Below are 20,424 nucleotides of genomic sequence, written 5' to 3'. Positions count from 1 at the left end.
CCTGAAGACCTTGGGGCTGAGTGGCCAGCTCCTCTGGGTCATGGAGTACCTAGTGCCTTTTCCTGATGGTTCCCTGGGCTGGTCAGGAAAGGTGGAGAACATGCTTCTTCTTGGCCTTTGGAGAAGCCAGACCCAGTTTGAGTCCAATTATTGACATGGTGCTCTTGTCGGGGATATATATGCCTTTGAAGGAGCCATCTGTATTGTTTTCTGGGAAAAATGGCCCTGAGTGAATCGTTTAACCTCTGTGTGATTCAGTTTCCTCATCTGTTAAATGAAAGTATTTATACTAAGTAATACTAATTAAATGCGCTATTCCAGGTGAAGGACAGAGTCTGACATAAGCGAGCACATTAGCGGGGCTGCTGCTACAGATTTATTATTGGCCAATTACACCTGTTCTGCCTGCCTCGCAGGGTTAGGATCCCTGGAAGAAAAGTGCAGCAGTGAAAAGAACTCTTCAGTAGGGGTCAGGAGCCCTGGTTCTGAACCCTTTTCTGTTGAGAGCTCACTGTGTGGGCTCATCACGCTCCCACCCACAACCCACGTCAGCTCTAGCAATGTCCCCAAGACCCTTTACCCCAATGGTAATTGATAGTATTTACTGAGCACAGATTTACATGCCTAATCTCTTCTTAACTCATGAGACTGGGTTGGCTTTTCTGTTATTTCACCTTACAAAATAGAGATCTAAGGCTCAGAGAGATTAAGGAAAGTGCCCAGAGTCACACAGCCAGAAGAAAGCAGAATTGAGCTCTGAACTCAAGGAGTGTCTGACTCCTGGCCACACGCTTCACAGCTGCGCTGGAACAAGGTTAAAGCCGTAACTGAGATCCTGTTTAGAACCACCAGTCACCACTCTGTGGGACAGGGACAGGGAACCAAGGCATCCCCTTCCATCATCCCACCTCTGGGGAAACTGTCAATTCTCCAATACAAAGAGAGAGAAGGGACCCCAAAGGAGCACTTTAACTGCCACAGAATTCAAACTATCCCCACAAAAGGCCCCATTGTCATAAGAAAACATACAAACTCACAACCTCCATTTCTTCAGCATTTCCAGATGGAGGGAATTTTTGTCTTATCAGGTAATAGAATTGTTTTTAGCAGCAAGAATGAGCTCATTACAGATGCATCTTGTGCTAATAATGATAATTTGCTGTGCAGTAAAGTCACCTCTCTCCCTCCCCTGACAGACGACCCTCTAGAAATTACAGGTTAGGGAGAAACAGAAAGGATAAAGATTAAGGAAAAGAATTGCAATGTGGAATTGTTTCAACAAAAGGAGTTTGATATGCACATTGAACTTGATAATCTTAATCATGAAGTTATAGAAGAATTAGATACTATTAGACAATCTTTTAATTGCCTTTATTCGATTTTGTTAGTTCTGTTACTGGGTTGTTGTTTTGTGTTTTTGTTTTACTGCTCAAATCATTTCTTAAAGGTCAGTGCCAGGAATTAGCTAGTGACTTAAATATTGACAAGATTCGATCCCGCGAGTGAAATCAAGATGAAGGCAATTGCATGAAGTGGTTTCGCTCCCGACATCCCCTAATTTCATGGGCAAAGACTTCAAAAACCCTGGGTCTAGAGCAGTAATCTGCAAACTCTATGGGTGTGGGAGAGGGAAGCAGGCAGAACTGCTTCCTGTGTTCTTCATTTCTGAGGGGCCAGCAGAGATGCAGCAGCCTGGACCACACGGCCCTGGGCAGGTGAGGGATCTGTCTCCTGGCTTCCGTCCTGAGGCTGTGGGATCACTCTCCCAGGGTGTTAGGAAAGCTGGAAAAAATCCCACCTGTTCACTGAGCTTGGTCCCGGCCCTTTAAAGAGAATGCAGCTAACGTCTGTTGAGTCATGGCTTTTTTCTTTAAACATGCAATCTCTAAAAGAGATTTTTAATCATTTCAAATAAGGATCTTATCAATTCAAATAAGGAAAATAACATTTTTCCCCGATTATGAAAACAATACCTGTTGGCTGTGGAAAATTGAAAAAATCACAAGAAAGTAAAAAAGACCAATCGCCCCATCATCCAAATAATCACTGTTAGTATTATGGGTTGGCTCCCTTTACCACTCCTCCCTTGTTTTTAAACAGAAAAACAGGATCATAGTGATGTGTGTGTGTGTGTGTGTGTGTGTGTGTGTGTGTGTACACATGGGTTTGCTGTTATTGTCCTGTCTCACGGTCTTGCTTTTCTCATGTACTGCATCAGAAATGTTTTTCCACAATAGCATTCCTCTATCACATTATCTTTTAATAACAGGATGCATTGTAATGCCACACCCCATTGGGTTTGGGGTGTTGTTTGGTATGAAAACCACCCCTTACACACGCCTTTTGTTGTTTCCCAGGACAGGTTCCTTTCCATTTCTGTGCCCCAGACCCTCTGGCTGTCTGATGAACCTATGGACCTCTTCTCAGAACAATGTGTTTAAGGGCATAAAGTATAATACATGAGATTACAAAGGGAGCTAATTATATTGAAATACTATCAAAATACTAAAAAGAACAAATTTGTGAAATAGCCGTATAAGTGTTTGCTTATACATATGTTGAAGAATGTTAGAGCGCAGACATAGTAGCTCCAATGACAACTGTGATTAGAAAGTACTCATCAACATTAACATTATTTCAAGCTGTTTGCAACAAATGTCACATGATGTGAAAAGATCTGGGATTTTTATTGGGTTAAGGTGACAGGTACAGCTGGGGTTTGTTGCCTACATTCATAAAAGGAAATATTATATTTCACTTGGAGGTTAGTGAAACAAACATGTAACTTTTTTCTCATTCCAGTTCTTTTTTCTCATCCAAGATATGACTCCTGATTTCCACCCATGGAAACTTGGGGGTCCAGGGAGCCCAGGTGAAAATTCTCATCTTGGGAAAAACGCTCAGGTGTGGCTCAGTTCATCTTTCGGCCCGGCAGTTTTGAGTCTTTTGATAACAATGGCCTCACTGCCCCAGGAGCTGCTTTTGATTTATTCTTCATGCCAGTGGCTGCAGAGTGAAGTCAGAGAGAGTGCCTGTCAGTGATAAAAGGTCAGCCAGTGTTATGTGTGGAATTGTGTCCCCCCCACTCTGCCCCCCGCAGGAGGATATATTGAAGGCCTAATCCCAGTACCTCAAAATGTGACTTATTTGGAACTAGGATGTTGCAGGTGTAACTGGTTAAGATGAGGTTATACTGCAGAAGGGTGAGCCCTAATCCAGTGTGACTGGTGTCCTTATTAGAAGACAGCCATGTGAAGACACAGAGACACAGCGAAGTCACATGATGACAGAGATTAGAATTATGCACGGAAGATTGCCAAGGATTGACAGTAAACCCCCAGGAGGTGGCGAAGAGGCAAGGGGTGACTCTCCCCTAAGGTTTCAGAGGGCACATGGCCCTGCTAACACCTTGAACGTGGACTTCTAGTTTCCAGAAGTATGAGACAATAAATTTCTGCTGTCTCATACCACCCAGTTTGGGGTACCATTACAGCAGCCCTAGGAAACCAGTACAGCTGGTGTGCTAGGGCTCTCCTGGGGACTGGGATTCTGAAACACCAGGGTTGGGGTGGGCATGGCCCTGTGCCAATGTTGGGGACTGCCATGCCACAACCCAAGGTGGCTGATGGGGGCCGACTCATTAGACGGCCAGGCTAGGGCTTCAGTGAGCGCCCGATCCAGGTGTGCAATGTTACCTCAGCATCGAGAAGAGCTGGGCCCCACCCAGCAAGGTCAACATAACCTGGAAAACATCCACAGAAGCCTCAGCATGCTGAGAGGTGTATCCTCTTTACGCTCACGTGACAATAAACAGCCTTTATTGTGAATGACATGTTATCACCAACCGGTCACGGTGCAGGTGGCAGTGAAAACGATGCTTATCTTATGAAATTTCCCTCGTGCCGGTTGGGGTGTGTGAGGGGCTCTCACGTGAGAATGGCGAGCTTCTGAGCCCCCCTTAGTGTGTGCCTCTCCTTGGGAGGCTCTCCACTTCTACCCTTCCACGCCCTTTACTGAAGAGAGTGGCTCTGGATAAATCCTCCCGTTGCATAAGACATTTGGCCTCTGAGCGCAGCCACACCTCACCGGACGTCTGGGGTCCTCCATCAGGACTCTTCCAAGGGTAGGACACCTAGCACCTGGAAGATAAACCAGCCCCACAAATTGCAGGCAGGTGGCCCAGTGAGGCAGAGGGGCTGCTGCAAACATCCCACCCGCTTTTTTTTTTTTCTACTTAGAAAACAATTTTTTTATTGTGTTAAAACATACTTAATCCTCACCATCTTAACCATTTTTATGTGTCAGTTCAGCAGTATTAAGTCCATTCACACTGTTGTGCAACATTAGCACCACCCATCCCCGTAACTCTTCTTCTCTTGTAAAACTGCACTTCTGTACCTATCAAGCAATAATCCCCGTTCTCCCCTCCCCTCAGTCCTGGCAATCACTGTTAATCTATTGTCTTTCATTTTGACTACTCTAAGTACCTCATATAAATTGAATCATATGTTATTTCTTTCTCTGTTAGACTTATTTCTCTCAGCATAATGTCCTTTAAGTTCATCTGTCTTGTAGGTTGTGTCAGAATTTCTTTTTTAAGACTGAATAATATTCCGTTGTACATATAGATGACATTTTGCTTATCCCTTCATCCTTAGATGGACACTTGGGTTACACTACTATGAATAATGCTGCTATAATTAGGGGTGTACAAATATCTCTACAAGACCCTGCTTTCAATTCTTTCCAGAATATACTCAGAAGTGGAATTGCTGGGTGTATGGTCATTCTAATTTTAATTGTTTCAAGAGCCCACCATACTGTTTTCCATAGCAGCTGAACTATTTTACATTCCCATCTACAGTGTACGAGAGAATCTAAAGGCAACCCACAGAATGGGAGAAGATTTTTGCAAATTGTATATCTGATAAGGGATTAGTATCCAGAATATATAGAGAATTCCAAACACTTGACAACAAAAAAGCAAACAAACTGATTCAAAAATGAACAAAGGGCTTGAATAGACATTTATCCAAAGACATGTATAAATGGCAAATAAGCACGTAAAAAGATGATCAACATCACTAATCATTAGGAAAATGCAAATCAAAATGATAAAGAGATACCACCTCACACCCATTAGAATGGCTAATATCAAAAAAAAAAAAGCAGAAAATAAAAAGCGTTAGCAAAGATGTGGAGAAATTGGAACCATCCCCTTTTTAAAACCAGCAGGAAGGAAGGAAAGTCCTCCCTTACCTGGAATAGAGAAATCCGGATACTTTGGCAGCAGCCTTTCATGCAGCAACATTTTTGGAGAAGGGGTAACAGGAGGTGCTGCAGGCCTAACTCAATCTATTCTAAAGTAAGAACAAAAGTCATAGAGCTATTCCTTTCATTAATAATAAAAATAAATATAATCTGTGCAGGTCCCGCATGAGCACGGTGTGTTTATTTCTGATCCTTACGATTTATCCTAAAGGATCATCATCTCCATTTTACAGAAGGGAAAACTGAGGCCACGAGAGCCCCCCACTCCATGCAGTGCCCTACCATCTCCCTTCCTCAGCATGCTTGAGCCTTAGGTTGCTGCCTGGACAGGGGCCCCAGTTGGTTTTTACTGCCAGCCTCTCCCTGCAAACCAGCAAAGACCAGAAGCAAGGCTTCTGGAACTTGCTGGGCACAGGCTGGGAGCAGGACGTGGCTGCCTACTTGGCAAGTCCTGCAATTACAAACACAGCGCCTTCTGTAAAACAAAAGAGACATCAAAAAAAAAAAAAAAAACAGTCCTAGCGCTGGGCTGGGGGCATCTGGAAACCCCTGGCCTGAGATCTGCTCTTCCCCTCGTTCTTGTTACCTGAGTTACAAGCCAGACTTCCTCCTCATATGGTTTCAGGTGTGCTCTCTTGGTCTGCTCCATGACGTCCAGGAAGTCCCTGTAGCAGTTTCTGGCCATGACGGTGTACCGCGTGGCACAGCCTAATTCAGTGACCCTGGCTCTCGGTAGGTAGCCTGCCCAGCCGGGGATGGGGGCGCTCCTGAAGAGGTTTCTTTATGTATTTGCATTCTGTAAAAAGATGCCATGCTTCCTGAGGGCTTTGAGAAGCCACACAGTGGGCGATGCTCCTAAGCTAGCTGGCATCCCAACAATCGCCCCAGGGGAAGCATTAGGCCCCTAGACGTGGTGAGGGCAGCTACCAATGGTTGGTTGATGCTGCGTGCCAGCACCTTGGTAGGGCTTTGCATAGGCTCTCATTTTATTCTCTTACAAACCATAAGAAGTCGGTGCCTTTATTACCTACACTTTGTGGAGAAGGACACTGAGACCTCAGAGAGGTTAAGAAAGTCTTGGCCAAGGTCACATAGCAAGGAAGGGATAGGGCCAGGATTCAAACCCAGGTCTCTCTGATTCCCAAGTTCTTGCTCTTAAACAGATCCCACTCTTTTCTCAGACTAAATACAAAAGGAAAAAGAAAAAAAGCTTCGGACAATGCTCTTTGACCATCTGAATAAGGGAATCCAGAGAAGCACGCAGGTCAGGAGACAGCACAGCAGACGCGGCTCTAGCTGCCCGGCTGGCTGTCCTTTGGTAATTTCACATTTGTGAGATGTGAGACAACTGCCCTTCAGTTGCTGTAAGAATTGAATTAGGCCACTGAGTCCCAGAACCTAAAAGCTGGAAGGCACCCTAGGGAGTGTCTAGTCCATCCTTCCCTGCCTTGGATGAAGGAACTGTAGCCCAGAGAGGGGAAGCAACCTGCCCTAGGTCACATAGCAGATACTCATGGAGCTGGGCTAAATCCCACCTCTTAGGCAGATGTTCCTTGTAATGACTTGGAAATTTTTTAAAGCACGCCAAACATGTGGGTCAGCGTGTGTTCTCGAAAAGTCCCCAATTACAGTAATAATAATAAAGACAATCGGTCCATTACTTTTCTTATAGGCCTTTAGGCCTTAAAAATAGTCTAGGACAAATCATTGTTGTGATGATTCACATTATACAATCATACTGTCAGTTGTCTTTGTCACTGTCATTGTGACTGTTATTCAGTGTAAAACCCCTTCCCGCCCAGCCAGCACCTGAAGGAGCTCGGTTCAAACCAAGGTCTGACCTCAGACAAGGGACACTGCTCTAAAGTGGGAATAATAGTATCGACTTCAAAGGGTCATCGTGGGTGGTTAATGAAATAACAGTAGCCAGCACAGAGAAAGCAACTAAAAGCGGTACCTACTGAGACAACAGCGGCTCTCTGAACCTCTGTGATGACTGCCCAGGGAGCTTAGTACCTAGCACCCTCCTCCCCACCTGTCTCCCTCTCCCCCTGGAAATGTTTCTTTCTCCTTTTAAGAAACTGAGCCTCTCCATTTTGCACGGACGCCTGGGGACCTGGAACTGTGCTGGACCCAGTGCCCTCAGTGGCAGCTCAGCAAGACGGCCAGGCCCTGTGCTTGGGCCCAGGGTGAAGGGGGGCTGGTTTCTGGGAGCCGGTACCACGACTCAAGGGGCGGTACCGCCGGTAATACTGGTGCAGGGTCCACAGGACCGTCTCCTCTGGGCAGACGGGCTTTAGTTCGGGGCAGTGGCCACTGTGCAGCGTAAGTCCTCCAGCTGGTCTTCACTCCGCTGTGTTCTCCTGGAAGATTTTCAGACAGTGGGACATGTTGTCCTCACTGCAGCTGCCCTGGCAGCTAAGGTAGGGCACGAAGCCTGCAAGAGCCGATCACGACCTTCAGCGAGGGATTCAGAACCTGCCCAAAGCCCCAAGAATCTCAGCCCACCCCTTGCCGTTTCTTCCTTGGCCGGCAACACTGCATTTTCCCAAAGGCCATTAATACGAGCCGCGCTGTTGTTTCCACTGCGGCCGGGCCCTCCCAAGGCCATGAAAAACTGACCTTAGAGCGGGGAGGGAAGGCCCTTTTCAACAAAGGCAATGACAGTAATATTCTTTGATAGCAAAGCCCCTGATGTCAGCCCAAACGGCAAACGGGGAAAGCATTTAATGGACCAAAATGTTAGTCAAAGGAGTAATTGAAATTATTCATCTTTTTAGAGAGAAAGCTTATTTTCTTTGACACTTCCCAAATGCAATTGGGGATCTTTTCTGTCAGACCACCGGGAAATTGCGGGCTTATTAAAAGCAGAGACCTATTACACAAAAAGGTAAATTCATTATCTGTGAGACCCACCCCGAGCACAATTTTTCACCATCTCCCACAAAATAACATGTAATCATTACAATTAGTATGGGTAAAACACAACTATTTATTTAAACTGGATGCTGAATCCTAAGTACTATAACGCTGCCATGATAGGACCAGTTTTTAAAAGAACAAAGGGGGAAAAACTCGTTAAGACTTGGCTTTGAACTGTCAATAAATAAATAAGTCAATCCCATTATTGAAGCCCACCATTTTTGCCCTTGTCCCCAGGGCCAGAAAACCTGGCCCCAGGGTTGAGAGCAGCAACCCTCACCCTGTGCACCTGCAAGAAACCTCCTCTGGAAGAATCCAATTACTAAACTGCTCTTGACAGTGTTGGAAGTCTTCCACCCACTATCCAGTCTCCCCAGTTTTGGGACAATTAAAAGATACCCTCACATCATGGAGGAGATCGTAGACACCCAGGGGCCCTGTCACAGAGGTCTTTCTCCATCAGGGTCTACTTTGATCTGCATAGATTTTACCTGATATATGCACACACACACATAGGAATACAAGCTACCCTTACTGAGTCTTGCTAAGGGCCAAGATATTTTAAACAGGCTATGTGTGCTGGCTCCTTTAATCCTCACAACAGTCTTATGAGGAATCTATCCCTACCCCATGTAATGGGTTGAATTGATAGACCTATCCAAGTCCTAACCCCTGGTACCTGTGAATGTGAACTTATCTGGAAATAGGGTCTTTGCAGACGTAACTAAGGATTTGGAAATGAGATCATCATGGATTTAGGGTGGGCTCCAAAGCCAGTGCCTGGTGTCCTCATAAGAAAAAGGAGAGGGAGATTTGAGACACACAGACACAGAGACACTGAGCAGAAGGCCACATGAAGAGCCATGTGAAGATGGGGACAGAGACCGGAGTGATGCTGCCGCAAACCAAGGACACCAGGGGCCATCAGAGAGAGCACGGCCCTGCCGACATCTTGATTTCAGACTCTGGGCCTCTGGAACTGTGAAAGAATAGACATCTGTTGTTTTACACAGCAGCCCTAGGAAACTAATACAACCATTTAATAGAACTTTCTACTTACCATAGAGAGGTAAGTAACTTACTTACAATCACATAGATAATAGCCAGGGAGAGATTGGCATCTCAGTTTCTTAGAATCCAAAGCCTATTCTCTTAACCAACCAGTAGGACCAGGGTGAGGATGGGCAACCTTGGAATATTCTCCATGCCTCTCCCCACCGAGAATACCTATATGTGAGAGCAGAGGGCCTCTGGGGACCACCAGGTTTGTTACCCACAGGGATGTGATTTAGTAAATTCTCGGAAGCCTGAGGAGGAAAAGCCTTTAGGTAGGGTGACCAGTTGTCCTGGTTTGCCAACAACTGAGGGGTTTCCTGGGATGCAGGACTTTTAGTGCTAAAACTGGGACCATTCCCGGCAAACCAAAAAAGTTGGTCACCATCCCTCTAGGGGACACAGGAAGAAATGGGACCATAAGGACAGCCCTAGTTCATGAGAACAGCACAACTTGGGAAGAAGGACAGAGCCTCAGCTTATGCATTGTGTCTATCCTGGTCCAAATGTATATAACAGACATTAATTATGCGCTTCTTACATGCCAGGCCATGTCCTGGGAGATCTGCCTAGATTATATCTCCCCACTTCTCAGAACCCAGTTATCTGCCATCTTCAGCAATGAAACACTTTCAGCAAATTTCTTTAAAGCTAAAGTGCCTGTACTGGTTCCAACAAGCCGGTCGGACATGGACAGGAGGGCAAGGCAGGGACAGCAATCAGGACCATGGTCCCCCTGCAGGGCACATCACCACTTACCACTGTAGCCTGGTGTGATTGGCAGGTGTCTCATGAAGGTCTTGGAAGACCCCATGATTTTGCTCTCTGTTAATGAAGGGAAGTCCTTGCCTGGAGAACTCACTGCGCATGTGCTAGAGCCCTTGGGCGTCAATAACCTTGCCCGGGGATTAGGACAGAGAGAAAGCACCACAATTCGCCAAGGATGCTGTTAAACATGCAATGTACAGGACATAGCAAAGAATTAGAGTAAACTGTGGCTGGAAAGGATCAGAAGTTGCAAAGGCTGGCATGGAGTCCACGATGGGGCGGGGGGGGCGGCGGGGGGCGGACCGAACAGGGCCAGTTTACGTGGATGCTGTCTCCCGAGCCAGACCCCTTCTCCCTTCTGGGATGGCCTGTGGTGCCCCCAAATGGACCAGGTCCTGCATCTGGCATCTGTTGATGCTTCCAAGTCCTACCCTACCAAGCCAGTTCCTCTCTCAAAAGTCATGCCCTTGTGGCCAGGACAAGTGGCCTCAGGGGTGGAGGGGAGGGCCTCAGGCAAGGTTTACTCAGCAGTGATGGAAATTTTTTAAACAGTTCAGACATTTGAAGAACACCTGCTACAACACGGCTGAAGACAGGACTGTATTCCTGTGAAACGCTAACGGCCGCCCTAAGGCTAAGTTCCTACCTGAGTCCCTATTTTACAGATGGAAAAATAAGGCACAGAGAAGTTAAGTAACTTGTCTGAAGGTCCCTGTGTCCAAGGAGGTGTGACCGAAAGACGTCTACACTCTGGGGGCAGGATTATGTTGCCCAGAAGTGTGCCGCGGGTGCGTGGCTGGCTGCGCAGCCGCAGACCCAGCCCAGAGGCCTGCCTGGAGGAGGCTGAAGGGAAGAGCGCAGAAAGGGGGTGTGCTGGGGGTATGGCCGGGGAGCGGGTCAGAAAGCGTGGGCACGCCCCCTCCCCCCGCCCCGCCCCGCCCCGCCCCGCCCCGTCCTCACCTGGGCTGGCCTGGATCCTGGCCCCGCCGGACCTCCTGCCCTGGCCCGGCCTCCACCAGGGCTCCCGGCCTTTCTGAGCTCACCTCAACCGCGGAGGGGCGGGGGGGGGGGGGGGGGGGGGGGGGGGGGGGGGAAGGGGCGGAGTCGGACCATTTATACCTCCCTCGGGGTCCTAGGGCCCGCCCCTCCCGCCTTCATCACCCTTTGGCCTCCTGGAGAAGTCCGGCCCGGAAGCCAGAGGCCACTGGTGAACCCGAGTGAACTCGCTCAGCGTCGGTCTATGGGGTGAGATGCAGAGATTTGCCCGGAAAATATTTTGCCTCCGAAGCTGTTCTCCGTTCTGAATACACGGTCTCACCCAGGCGAGGCCGCTCTGGGTTTGGAAATTGTGGGGAGGGGTACACGAAGGGATCCGGGTCAAAGCCGCCTTTTCTGATGTAGACACTGGGGAGGCCTGGGCTGGGGGGAGAGGATTGGCGGGAACAGGCCTTGGCAGGGGCGGGGGAAGCAGCCTGGGAGGGAAGCAGAGGCCTGTGTCCCAGACGGCTTCCCCTGGGCTTCTCGCACCCCTGTCCTCCTAGCCTCGTGTCTCTTACTAGGAGAATCTCCAGATGGCCAGGACAGGTAGCCGGGCAGAGAGGGACAAAGCACCAAAATGAAGGATGCTGGGAAGGTGGTGCCGTACTCCTAACCGTCCTCACTTTATGGGAGATGAGCCTTCATCTCAGTGGACTGAAACTGTCAACTACAAATTGACACTTGCCATGGGCACTTGCCATCCACAAGGATTAATTCAGGAGCTGCTGAAGTTGCTGACTTTCAACACCCCCTGAAAGGAGTTCAGGGTGGAGAGCAGAAAAGAGGCCCTCTGTGCTCTGGGAAGAACTGGCCCAACAGGTCTTCAGAGAGTTAGATATTTTCAGGAGCCGATTTTATTTTATGAGCCTAATTCTTGCATCTCCTCGTATTTAGAAAAGCACTAAAATCCTTCATGGTGACGTCCGCTCCTCACGACTAGCAGAAACCTGCAAAAAATATGTGCCTGATTGCATGGACTCCCTCTTCACCAGAATCACATGTATACTGACTCCCCCCCCCCCCCACCTCTTCAGAGCAGTTTCTCAGAACTATCTGAAATGCTGTCCCCCGGGCTATAGCCCTCATTTTGTCCCAAGTGAAACTTAGCTCTCAACTCTCACATTGTGCACTTTTTTTAAGTCGACAAAACCAAGATGCCCACCGTGTGACCCAGATCCAGGGATTGAGTGGCCTTTACAGACGGCTAGTCCCAGCCGCTCCCTACAGATGAGGAAACGGCAGCCACACTGCCTGCTGGCTCTACTCTGCAATACACGTTTGTTTGACTGTACATCCTGGCCTTCCCGACCTCTCCTCATGGGAACTAAACTTCAGATGAAAGCTGGTGTAGCTACCCACTTGGGAAGAACCCATTTATACCTCCCTCGAGGTCCTAGGGCCCGCCTCAGACTATCCAGAAACTCCTAGAGCCAACTCTGGAGGGTGACCCAGACGTAGAGCCTGGAATAAACCCAAGGCCCTAGATGCAGCGGCCAGCCAGTTGTGCCTGCTAGGATACCAGAGGACAAGGCATCAGTCCTTGGCCTTCTGCTTTTTTTTTTTTTAATGACCTTCATTTGGGTGCAGTGGAGTTGTCCGTTGTCACTGTGGCTTATCTGCCTTCTCTCTGGCAAGGCTGCTTTCTTTGGCTTCAAGGGAAAAGGGGTTCGTGGATGTCCATGGAGGCTTGGTTCCCAGTGAACAGAGGAGCCAGTCTTATTGGAATGAAAGTTAATAAAGCTTGCAACACCTAGGAAAAGACCTGAAAATCAATTTCCATCTGAGATGGGGCAGAGGGGAAAGTCAGTAATGTATCTATAATTCCATTTACAAATTCAGAGTGCACAAAAGAAGTCTGGGCCACATGAGATCCAGAGTTTTGCTTTATTAGACATCTGTGAAGACAGTTTGCAGATACAGTCAGATTGTGAATTGCTGCCACGTTCTGTGAAGTTCGAATTTATAGTGAACAAGACCCCAGTGGCTGTTATTTTAGAATATATTTCCATATTCCAAGCCGATAAGAGATACGATGTTATGGCCAACAACTTTTATACTAGTCACCCACTTCAGCCATTTCCCAGCATAAATACGCAGCTTAATCACAGCTATTTCATCTCTACAATGTGTGATTCGATCTTCAGCTAATAATGCATTTTGACTCCTGTTTATATAGGTGCATGCGATTCTTTGCCACCCTGGCAATTAACCAGACCTGGACTCTAAAAGCTAAACTTGATCTAAATAACATTCTAGGGGTAGGGCAGGCTCTGTAATCTGGATTCATCTTAGCCATCGGTCTGCAGAAACGCTTGTATGTTTCCTCTTTCCTCTCTTGTCCATGTGACATTCTTGTCTGACATTCAACATTTATTAATGCCTGCTGTGTACAGAAAGGGAAGTTACAAAGGAAACCCTTTGACAGTTCTGCTTCCAAGAAACTTGAACCTCAGATAATACGCCAGGGACAACTGAGTGATGTGTTAAGACAACGGGCCTTTTAGAAACTTTCTAAGATTAGAAAATGTGTCCACATGTACCTATCCAGTGTTCTTACTCTAGAATATTTCTGTGGGGGGGAAGGGGAGAAGGGGTGGATTTGAGGATTCCCTCTAAGAGTCTGACTATCAGGGCTGCATCTCTGGAGCAGAAGAAAATCCAGTAAAATCATCACCCCCTCTCCATCATCTTTTTGCCAACATTGCAAATTTCAACCGTTTCATTTAAGAGAAATAGACAAGGAGACGTCCTTAATGCAAGATGGGAAAGGCCTTACATTAGGCAAGAAAAGGACTTGACTCTATTACTCAACTTACACTTAATCCAGTAGAAAAGCTGGATTTGTGTACCACCTGATTCCTCCCTTTGATGCTGGTGTCCTGAAAACATCACACTTTGCCTTCAGAGTGACTGCTTCGCCCCACAAGGAGACGCTGACAACCCTGCAGGGACACAGAGTTTTCGGAGGTTTTTCTGCACAGTCACATGGCTTACAGAACCAGAACGTTCAGCTCTCAAAGACAGTTCAGGAGAATCGATACATTATTATGCACCTTTAAATATAAACTGTGAACCTTTGGGAAGGATGTGTGTGTAGGAAGGTCTGATGGAGCTGTCAATCCAGCCGGTCTATTTCGTAGAGGATTCTGACCCTAGGCACCTCTGTCTGTTGCTCAGTCTGCGCACACAGTCCATAGCTTAGCATCAGTACAAATCAATGTCTAGTAAGCACAATTAAGAAATGAAACCATGGAAACTTAAAGGCAGCAATGTCATCAACAAAATTCAAAGAGCATTTTCCCTTTTTTTTTTAACAAGAGCGCATTGTAGAAATCAAGATTCTGTACAATTTTCTAATATTATATGTACATAAAATTATATTACTTATAACTGAATGGAAAAGTCTTGTTTGTAGAGTATGGCTGGCAACACCAAAGACAGACCCATGACATTTAGCTTTTGAAGCCGAGCAGGCAGCGAGAGAACCCTAGAGCCACATCTGTGTCTCGATGCGAAACCCCGCTACTAAGTATGTGACCAGCATCCTCTAGTTCTGGGTTTGTCAGTGTTTCACGTTCTAGTAGGGAATTCTGCAGCAAGCGATGGGAAAAAGAAGACACTTAGCATGAAGTTGGAAATGCTACTTAAAATCTGCATATGATAATGGGTTTGTGAATCCAAGTATTCAAAGTTAGTGGCTGAGTCATCCACCCTCCCCTCATTCGTTATGCATGCCTCTGGTGATTTAAAATCGAGTTAACTCCAGCAGGTGGAAAAGACAGCTTTGAACAGATCACAGGGGCTGAGTCAGGTTCTTGATGCTTTTCCTCAGTTGGCTCCTGAATGTTGAAGACTGGCTTTGCAAGTGGGGAAGGATGGAGAGCGGACACACACACCCGTTGGTTCCTCAGCCCCATTCTGAGGCTGCCTTTCTTCCAATCTTTTTCCCCCCCGGGCCCTTCCTGTGAAGGTTAAAAGCGTCCTCCCCGAGCCAGCTGGAGCTCCAGCCCCACTCACGAGAGGGCAACGTGTGGGATTGTGGTTCTTCACTTGCAGACTCACTCCCTAAGGGAACCCAACTGGAAGCTGCAGGCTCTGGTCTGGGCCCCAGCTTTCCAAAACCCTAAAGATAGGAGTTTTCAAATTCCAACTGAACCACAGTCCCCTGTGGCATTTACTAAAAATTGCAGATTCTGGTTCCCCTCTCCAAGACTTGAGTTCATAAAAGGGACAGAATCCAGGAACCTGTATTTCAGAAGCGCCCAGGCAGTTCTTGCGCGGGAGATCCACAGATCTGCTTTGAAAAAACCCAGCTTCATTCACTAAGTACAGATCTCTGAATGCCTTTAGATAGAATCTTCAGTTCTAGTTTTAAAACTGAAGATTTTAAATGAAACATTTCGTTAAACAGATTCTCTGCCCAGGTATCACCAATGTATTCTTTTCAAAATGTGGAAATAAATGGCCAAATCTCTTAGGGAGATGAGGGCAAGCAGGGAGGAGGGAGTTAGTTTAAGATACGTGTGCCTGTCAAGGGGAGGGGCTGTTCCGGACTCCCGGGCTTGGTGATGTGAAGGAGGCAACCTGCAACTTCATTTTCTCACACAGAATCCTACGAAGGTTAATGCAGATTACTTATGAATTCAGAAATCAGGATTTGGCCTTTGGGGAGTTCTATCACAGCATATAATTTGGGATATGTCACTAGCTCAATATCCATTTCCCTCGAAGCAAATTTTTACCTGCTGAAAAGTCGAGGTGTCAGCTCTCCCACTCACAAATCCTAGTAGATTAGCTGAAGCTACAGTTATTCTTCACTAACCCTTTCTGGAATTTAAATTATGAGAACCTAAAATAGCGCCCAGTGTAGGCAGTCTTCTCCCACCAGCTAAAAACCCTCCAAGTTCCCGGTGAATCATCACTTTTAATCACACCATGATGAAAAGAAATTAACTGCAGATGGATGGCATTTTATAAGCGACTGCCATCCAAAACATGTAAAAAAGAAAAGTCTCAAGAGAGATGAAGAATCTCCTCCTGGCTCAAAGATCTTATTTCAAATCTGGAAGGATCACGACAGGGCATCCTAAGTTCTCCATAAGGGAGATCTCTTCGACCCAAGCCCGATCACTGCTGCAGAAATGTACTGATTCCCTTGTGGGGCGGCGGGGGGTGGGGGTGGGGGTTTCACCACTTCGTACCTATGAACACTAGCTGCTTTTCTGGGATCCTCAAATTCCTTATTTCCCCACCTCCATCTTCACTGCCAACAGTTTTTCTGACTCCAGTGTGCCCTCAAAAATCCCTAATTATTTCTAGCCCTGGCTGTTCTCATCTTCCCTGCTGAAATTCAGACGGGTGATGGCTAGGGTCAAGGGCAGGGAAAGAACAGTCAGGGTTGAGGTCAGCAGATGCAGGTGAGCTGAGCCCAGGGGGACAGGCGGCGGGGAGGGCCAGTTAGTAATTTAAGAAGTCGATCCCAACCTTGACGCTCTTGGAAGTGGCTACATCCACGGCCGTGGCCTTGATCTCAGTGTCCCCGAACTGCATGAGCGTCTGGATCTCCCTGCGGGTGGGCACGGCAGTGCCGCTGGTCCCCGTGAGATCGAGGCGCAGCGTGCCGCACTTCTTCACCCCGGGGTCGGTGATGAAGCTCACGTTGTCGAGCTCAGAGCTATAGATGTTGATGACAATGACCAGCTGGGAGGGCTTGGCCGGGGTGTAGCTGCGCTTGACCAGCTCGCCCAGGGCCACGGACTGGTCAGCGGAGATGAACTTGTCGAAGACGTCAGTGCACCAGCGAGTGCCGTCCTTCACCAGCAGCTTCTCGGGCGGGTGCTTGCCCTCCACGTAGCGGTTCAGCACCCCAACCCCGTAGGTGAGCGGGGACCGGCGCACCTTGATGACAGTGGGGTCCAGGCCGAAGAGGACGGCGCCCTTGAGGATGGTGAGGCCCACGTCCTGGGGGATGATGATACGGCACTGGTCGCCGAAGGCAGCCTGCACCGCCTGCTGCAGGAGGGGCGCCTCGGCGAAGCCGCCCACCAGGAAGAGGAACTTGACCGTGGACACTTCCGGCTTCTGAAACAGGTCCCCTGAAAGGGAAGAGTAATGGACAGAGACCTGTCACCAAAAGCCAGGGGGGGATTGGGTGGCCTGAGAATGTGGAGAATGGACAAAGCCGCTTGGGCCAGCTGGAGGACAGGCTTAGTCTGACCTTGTTGAACGGAATATTTTTGTAGAGCCAATCTTTTAAAGAAAGGAGGGGTTTGTACATCAATATGTTCAGGAATAAAAACCAAAGCTACTGCTAAGCAGAAACTTATTTTAACAGCTAGACAGTGATCAGTTTACGTAGTTCTTTGTTACACATAAATGAATACCCCTTGCCCTCTCCAAACCTGCGGCTCTGTTAAGGCAGGCTGTTATCAATATTATTCTTTGGTTTTCATAAAATTCCCATCCCACCTCTAGGAGTTCTGACTGTGTAGGTGCAGGGTGGGAAGTGTGTGGAGGGCCTGGACACTGAAAGAGGCCCCTGGTGAGCCTACTGTTTGTCCCTGGGCGAGGGCCCCTGAGGGAGCAGGTTAAGTGCACGGCCAGATTCCGTTTGCTCTCTTGTGGGAGACCTTTCTTTGGTTTACACAACAGTTCCTCCTCCCTAGCAGAGGTTGTGATTTCTAATTTGTTCTGATACAGCAAAGACCATCCATTCCCTAAGGCCTGTCACTCGATGATAATATCGCTTTAGATCTCCCGCCTCTCTGACTTTTGAAGCCAAATGGAAGCCCAAGTGAGAACAGGCTCTGGGCTGCTTTGCAGTACCTGAGGTGAGGGATCCACAGCCAGTGCCCAGCAACCGCCCTCATGCATGCCCAGGCCCTGCCCACTCCTGCCGGGGCCCTGGCCTGCGGCTCCAAGACCCAGACCCCCTGCCATCCTGACTTCACATACACTGGTTGGTGATATTGGAAACATCAGTCCCCATTCTTGGCCACTGAGTGGCCGAGCCCTGGCTGATCACTTACGGAGATGCTCAATGATGCTATCAATGGTCGGCTTAAAAAGGGCATTCATGGCATCTGGACTCATCCTCAGCATCCCCTGCGAGGACCACTTCACAAAATCCACACTGTGGAGGCATGGCAGAGAGAGAACGAGCGGTGAGTGTATAAAGGATACCCGGGCTAACCTGCATAGTCACGGGCCCTGGTAGAATGGTTGTCACATCCGAGGGGGCTGAAGCGGGCTTGAAAGTCCAAAAAACCCTTAGAAATACACTAAACCACCAGGACCTAGACTCTTAGAAGCTTCAAAGCTAAGGCATAACCTCTTTTGTTTCTCTTTGCTTTTGCCTGTGGCCAACATTCCCCTGAGACAGTGGAAGCCAAAGTCTAGTGCAGAAGGCAGGGTGATAAATAATTCAACAAATATTTGCCGAGCACCTACTACCCATGCATCAGGTCCTGTTGTAGACACTGGGGCCCCAGACAAACTTCCCTGATTTCACACAGCTTATCTTTTTAGTGCGTAATCATAGCTGACACAGAGGTAGTATTTTCCAGGTCTCAGGCATTGTGCTAAGCATATATGAATACATTTCATCCTCACAACAACCCTTTGAGGTAAGTGCAATTATCATGCCCATTTTCCAGGTGAAAAAACCAAGGAACAAAAAAGTTGAGTCACTTGCCCAAGGTCACACAGCAAGTGTGTCGGATTGGAACTCAGAGTCCACACCACCTTCCTCCTCCCCACGAACACATTCTACCCCCCAGACTGTCCCGAGCCAAACATGAGCCCAGCTCACTTGCTCTTCCTCAAGGCGTGCTCCACGCTGTGCCCACGGAACTTCTTGTAGTAGTCAATGAAGGAAAAGGGCAGGGTGATATTCAGAGGGTTAGTTCGGTCCGGGGCAGCTGCCCTTTTGCGAGACTCGAATGCAATCATTAAGTCAACCCAGGCCGCAGGACGCTTGATTTTGAATTGCTCGATAAAATCCTCCCCGAATATTTTACACAGAAGCTTTTCAAATTCATAATCTACTCCTAAAGATCCGTAGGGTCCACCTGAGTCAAGGACACAAAGGGAGACCACTGTTAACAACGGCCAGAAATGGAAGCCGGCGTCTGAGAAGCAGCCTGCCCTGGGTTCTGGGCTCTGCTCAAAGACAGCAGCACAGCCTTGGACCCACTTAGCCAGCAGACCGCAGCTATGCGTTTTTACTTACACTTTAAAACCCTTAGGTTCTTCTCATTCCACGTGGAGAAACTTTCCTACAGAAATCACTCGTCAACAATCTGTTTAAAATCAATTACATTTTAAATAAAATCAATACCTTTAACTAACTAGGGGCATCATGGTCTTCCCACCCAGGAAATCCAAGGACAGTGTCTGGAAAACCAGCAGACCTCACTTAGTCCCTGTGATCTACTAATGATTCATCCCCACCCCACCAAGAAGAAGAGAATGTTCTTTGGTTTGATGATCTTGAATCAAGACCAGGCATCGTGGGACCTCCCTAGAAAGCTTAACCAAATCACAGGTGACGATAGTGGCCAGGATCTGAAACAGGCTCACTTTATGCCCAAACCCAAGTTATGGTGGTTTGTGTTTTAAAGGCCATTTAACTGCAATTTTTTTTTTTTTTTTTTTTTTGCAGTACGCGGGCCTCTCACTGTTGTGGCCTCTCCCGCCGCAGAGCACAGGTTCCGCACGCACAGGCTCAGCGGCCATGGCTCATGGGCCCAGCCGCTCCGCGCGCGGCATGTGGGATCCTCCCGGACCGGGGCACGAACCCGTGTCCCCTGCCTTGGCGGCGGACTCTCAACCACCGCACCACCAGGGAAGCCCCATTTAATTGCATTTTGCTCTCTGGTCTCATGCATCCGTATCCTCCACTGCCTGTAATTCCACATGCTGATGGCACTGAAAGAATGAGATACTGAGAGAAATCTGAAATGGGTAAAACAGCTCAGGTATGAGAAAATTAGCCATTTTTCTCATTTTCTCAGGCTTACCTGTTGCTTTGTACAGTTCTTTAAGGTGTCCCTCCGGTAACCGTATCTGGTGGACTGTCAGGTCTACGGTGCCACCGCCACTGTCCACTACCACATACTTGTCACCTGGTACAAAAACAGCCAACCTTTATACAGACCACTTGTCCATCACGTCCTGGAACAAGCTGCCAGGATGACTTGGTGCACCCAGCTAAGCACCATCAACACTCATTAGTACAACAGTTTTGCTAATTAGCCACACAGTGAGTTATTCATGACTAAAGAGATGAGATAGTGTCTGCCCAGAAGTGCCGGTTAGCATGGATGATGAACCCAGATGAGTGAACCTTTAGGACTAAAGCATTCAGGTCAT

At 47.9% G+C, this 20,424-nt stretch overlaps 2 protein-coding genes across 2 annotated transcripts in view; both read right to left on the bottom strand.

Moving 5' to 3' along the window:
• Positions 1 to 3,926: 3,926 nt before the first annotated feature.
• Positions 3,927 to 10,060, bottom strand: SPMIP5 (sperm microtubule inner protein 5; the record flags this gene model as incomplete). The annotated part of the gene is given in 10 exon segments (XM_079900031.1): positions 3,927 to 4,007; positions 4,009 to 4,139; positions 5,260 to 5,337; positions 5,858 to 5,866; positions 5,869 to 6,034; positions 6,036 to 6,067; positions 7,493 to 7,573; positions 7,576 to 7,628; positions 7,630 to 7,708; positions 10,006 to 10,060. Coding segments are annotated over 10 exon segments (765 nt in total).
• Positions 10,061 to 12,631: 2,571 nt separating this feature from the next.
• The window catches only part of HSPA12A (heat shock protein family A (Hsp70) member 12A), a 68,757-nt gene continuing 60,964 nt past the window's right edge, over positions 12,632 to 20,424 (bottom strand). The window contains exons 9-12 of the mRNA XM_079899230.1: positions 20,073 to 20,177; positions 18,863 to 19,121; positions 18,081 to 18,184; positions 12,632 to 17,147 (exon numbers count right to left, since the gene is read on the bottom strand). Coding sequence (XP_079755356.1) covers positions 16,510 to 17,147; positions 18,081 to 18,184; positions 18,863 to 19,121; positions 20,073 to 20,177 — 1,106 coding nt within the window. The 3' untranslated portion in view covers positions 12,632 to 16,509. The remainder of the gene's footprint in view (positions 17,148 to 18,080; positions 18,185 to 18,862; positions 19,122 to 20,072; positions 20,178 to 20,424) is intronic.

The sequence above is a fragment of the Stenella coeruleoalba genome (assembly GCF_951394435.1).
Source record: "Stenella coeruleoalba genome assembly, chromosome: 16".
NCBI lineage: Eukaryota > Metazoa > Chordata > Mammalia > Artiodactyla > Delphinidae > Stenella > Stenella coeruleoalba.
This window is presented reverse-complemented; position numbering and strand designations above follow the sequence as displayed.